This window comes from Cystoisospora suis (assembly GCF_002600585.1).
Source record: "Cystoisospora suis strain Wien I chromosome Unknown contig_3121, whole genome shotgun sequence".
Lineage (NCBI taxonomy): Eukaryota > Apicomplexa > Conoidasida > Eucoccidiorida > Sarcocystidae > Cystoisospora > Cystoisospora suis.
In genome coordinates, this window is record NW_027155916.1 from 1 (window position 1) to 4,730 (window position 4,730).

Below are 4,730 nucleotides of genomic sequence, written 5' to 3' on the forward strand. Positions count from 1 at the left end.
CTAGAGAGAGAAACGGAAAGAGAGAGAGACAAACAAAAACAGACAGGGAGAAAAAGACAGAGAAAGATACGCAGCGCTGGGTCATGAGGGAAAGATAAGGGACGACGAGAGAGAGACGCGTTCTCGCCCGCGGAAATAGCAGGATCGAGATTCGCTTCGGAACAAAACGAAGATATATATGACGTGTTCCTACGAGTGCATGGAGGGTGGAGAGAAATTCTCTCATCGTCATTACCACAAGTCGACCGACCAGACAGCACTGAAGCGGACAAGTAAACAGGGCAGTCAGAAAAGAGAGAAAGTGAGAAATCCGCACAGCTATGGAGGACGTTAGACGTGGGCCAAGATACACATATATATATTTATAGGTATACTGACATATCTATCTATCTATCTATCTGAGACGAGAGTTGGTACGGAGGTATACATAGAAGACAGACAGCAACAGAAAGAAAGAAAAAACAAATTCTTTCCCATCATCGTAGAAGACCTTTTCTTTGTTGTACCTTATGAAGAAGGTGAATAGCCTCAGCTATCGCAGGAACCCCTTGCGACCCATTGATGAACGTCCCTGGTAGAACTTCGACAACTTCCTGTAAGAGCTGCACGGCTGTCTGGGAGAGAGACGGGAGACGTACGAGACACCGGAGAAGTCTGAGGTAGAGCTGACGTAGGAAGAGAAGAAGGGAAAGGCAAATACAGAGACAAAAGAAAGAAAAGAAAGAAATGAAAAGAAGAGGAACCAAAAAGAGAAGAGAACAACATACATCTCCAGTCAACGTGAAGATCAGAAGGAAAGCTGAGGAATCGGATGACGTCTCTAGGCTTTGTCGATGTAAAAGCAACAAGAACGCTTCCGTCGGTCCAGCCTTATTAGGAACAGTAGAGATTTTCTTCTATTCCTCTCGAGATCTTTGTCTGTGGAAACAAAGGAAGGCTTCACACCTGCTGTTGTTTTATACGCTTTGGATATACAAGTAAGATTTAATAGACCTGCCTAGGTACATGCATGCAATGCATGGGCAAGACAGACTGTATACATCTCTCTCTGTATCATGTTCAAGGAAAATGTACACACATGAAACGTCTCTATCTATCTATCTAGCAGAGATGCTGGCAAAGAGAAGTACGAGTTTGCGCACTGCCTTTTTCTTCTTCTTCTTCTTTCTCTCCCTCTTCTCTGAGGCGTCATTCTGTTTGATAGTTCAGTGGGGTCTCCCTTCCCCTCTGTTTGAAAGAGACGTTCATGGAGAAAAGTATCAACTTTCATACAAGATATCTTCTATGTCTCTCTCTTCTCTCTTATAGGACTGCTTCGCGTAGACCCCTATGCATGCATGCATATCTAGATGTATAGATATCCACGGATACTTCTACTATCTCCTCACCCGGAGAGACGTACAGAGAAGGTGAAAAAGAGACTGAAAGAGGTAGAAAGAAAGTCAGAAGAAGAAACGACCTTACAGAGAGAATTCCTTCAGCTGTACCGCGAGATGTGCCTGCCCCAGCCGGGCCCTGGTGAAAGGAAAGTTGGCTCGCTGGCGAAGAAGAAGAGGAAAAAGAAGGTTTCTTTGCTAAAAGCGAGGGTAAGAGCTTTGTATGAATGAAGATGGAATCGTAGTAGTTCAATAAGATCACGCACTCTAAAATCTGTAGAGACACACATCACTCAGGTGAAGAGAGAAGAAGAGATGAATTAAGAAGAGTCTTCTCTTCATTTTGTCTTCCCCCTCCTCTCAGCTCAACCTGCTATATCGACAATGCATATAACCCCTATGCGTATCATACCTCTACATCTACGAAAATAGACCAACAGATAGCTCTATGCAAAAATCTATGTATATATATATAGGATATATTGATGCCCCCAACCCGACGGAGCCTCACTGGCTATCTGGCCATTCTCAAGGGAATAAAGAATCTCTCTCTTCTCTATGAAAAGACAAGACTCATGATATCCGTCATAAAGAGACTTCTTTTATCGCATCTATGCAGACATGCACGTAATACACACACTACGGACACATATACACATAGAGGTAACAAGGTGATGCGGAAAGAGAGACGAAGGGGGTAGATCTCCTACTTGTAAATTTTGAATGAAACCGAAGGCAGCCATACGACGGCGAAGAGCTTTCAGTATAGAGCCCCAGCATTTCCTATCTTTACGCTGTTTATCCGGAGGTCTAGGGGACAAACAGAAAGATACACTCCACATAGAGACAAAACCTCCAGGTGTACTTACACCTCAGATCCAAAGATATAGATAGCTAAATACAAACAAAGTCAGTCTTCACTTCTTCTCTATCAAGGTAGCCAGCCAATGATACGCTCTGGTGAACGTACGGACGTCCAAGAAAACATATATATCTGTATCTGTATACTCCTTGTATCTCTCCGTCACGAACCTACATCTATATATATTGAAAGAGAGAGATATCGATATTCAGAAGAACATACAGATTTACGTAAGTGAAAAAGAGAGAAGAAAAACTGTCTCTTAATCTCTCGTCCTAGAGCGAGATATCCATCTCGCTTTGGGATACAGGGATACATCGGAGGAGTTACACGATCAGACGAGATAGACTCAAGTCAAAACACATATTTGCTCTATCGAAAGGACCTCATCTATCTATCTATCTATGACACCTCGGTGTATTTCCGTATCTTAGGAAGGGGGTAAGCTAGATTCAGTGTCCATTCGTGAACAGAGAGACTCATCTCGACCGCACGGGCAGCAAAGAGTAGCCTAGGTTCGATACGCCATTCCTAAATGACTACTACTACTACCACCATATAGACTAGACATGCAGCGGAGGTACTAAGAAAGAGCCGATCGTTCCCCATACCCGACTGAGAGTGAGCTCTGCCTAGCTAGCTGCTCTTGGTCTATCCAGATCTTCAAGTGCATGCACTGGATAGCGAGTAGAATACGACGGCGAAAATAACGAGGGACTCTTAAGGTATCTCCACCACGATGCTAACGAGCTCTTTTTCTTCCACTCTAGGCATGCCTGGACGCATTAGGGTTGTGGGAAGGTAGAAGCAAACCGAAAGCATGCAGAGTTAACTTATGGAGACGCAGAAGAGAAAGACAGATGAAGAGACTCTTTGAGGAAGAAAAAGAGAAGAAGAGAAAAAAGAGATGAAGAGAAGATACGGATGAAAGATCGACACATACAGCTGAACTTGCATGCGACTGAGAGCGAGAAGAAGATTGAGAAGCTCTGTGCCTCCAAACTCGTTAACACGTCTCTCCATTTCTTGAATCAGACTATCGAAGAGTTTCTCTTCATAAAGAGAGGTGCTGAAGTCCGAAAGACAGAAAACCACAAAGAAGAAGAGGAGAAACAACATGCAAAGAAAGACAGATAAAAAGGAGTGGTCACCATAAGGAACAGAGAGGAAGTTACACCCCATCTAGTGAAGAGAGGAAAAGAAAGACGAAGATAAAGAGAGAATAAGAATGAAAACAACAAGAAGAAGAAGAAGACGACAGAAGCCCGAGACAACGAAAGAAGAAGAAGAGTAGGGAATGAACGAAGGAATGAATGAGAGAAAGAAAGATCAGGATGAAGGGTTCCTTACTTCGAGAAGATCTCATATGCATCCTCTAAACAGATGCGATTCACTCAAATGTAGCACGAAAGATCTACTCAGGCTCATTCATTCAATTCATCCACTACTCTTCGTGATCTCTTTATCTTCTTGTCTTCCTCGGACCTCGGAGGTTAGTTAGTCTTCTTCTTCTTCTCCTCCTCCTCTTGTTGAAGGAAAAGAGAGAAAAGAAAACAAGAGACAAAACCACCGGATATCATGCTCTTCTTTCACACCTCCATGAAGAGGTGGTATAGGTAGAGCTAGAGACGAGGCACCCGTCGACGTATATCTATATGTAGAGATACATAGAGAGATATAGACCTGTATCAGAGGAATCAAAGGGAACCTCGACACTTAGAATGCACCGCCGCCATCAGTTCGTATCTATCTATCTATCTATCTTTAATCTATCTATCTTTAATCTATCTATCTATCTATCTTTAATCTATCTATCTATCTATCTTTAATCTATCTTTAATCTATCTATCTATCTATCAATTTGCGAATACGTACATGAACACGAGACAGACAAACACATACGCCACACTTGATCGACTGAAAAGAGAGAAGGGGAACTTCTTCTTTCTTGTTCTTCTCTAGCTCGGTCAGACTGAAGTTGTTCACATGAAGAGGGGATATTCAGCGAGTCAACGAGGCGAGACGCTCAGCTTGTAACTATTCCACATCTTTTTCTAGAATGACTTTTACGCCATGCATGACAAAGATAGGAAAATGAAGAACCCGGTGTATATACACCCGAGCTCTCCAGGAGCGGATACCAACGAAGAAAGGACAGGAAAAGCGACCGAGGTCGTCCTTTCTCCGAAGAGAGACAGATGAATCTCTTTAGAACATAGTAAAGTATTCTTCATCTGTCTATGAAAGAAGTCCACCTACAGAAGGACCTTCTCTCACATTCAGGCGGATCCTCATCCCGCAAGAGATCATGAAACAAGCACAGGAGGGAGAAGGAGATGAAGAAGAAGAAGAGAGAAGAAGAAGAAGAAGAGAGAGAAAAGAAGAAAACAGAAGACCAAGCAGAGAGAAGAGATGAGGAAAAAGAGACAGAAGACGAGAAGAGAGAAGTAGAAGAAGTCTTACTTACTTAGCGAAAGCTGTACAGAGATTTG

The 4,730-nt window shown here is 42.9% G+C and overlaps 1 protein-coding gene across 1 annotated transcript; it reads right to left on the reverse strand.

Moving 5' to 3' along the window:
- Positions 1-509: 509 nt before the first annotated feature.
- CSUI_006240 (uncharacterized protein) lies at positions 510-4,729 on the reverse strand (the record flags this gene model as incomplete). Its single annotated transcript, XM_068066404.1, has 5 exons — positions 4,706-4,729; positions 3,182-3,307; positions 2,087-2,186; positions 1,465-1,650; positions 510-665 (listed from the first exon to the last, which is right to left on the reverse strand). Coding segments are annotated over exons 2-5 (522 nt in total), but the record flags the coding sequence as incomplete, so codon positions are not given.
- Position 4,730: the final 1 nt, after the last annotated feature.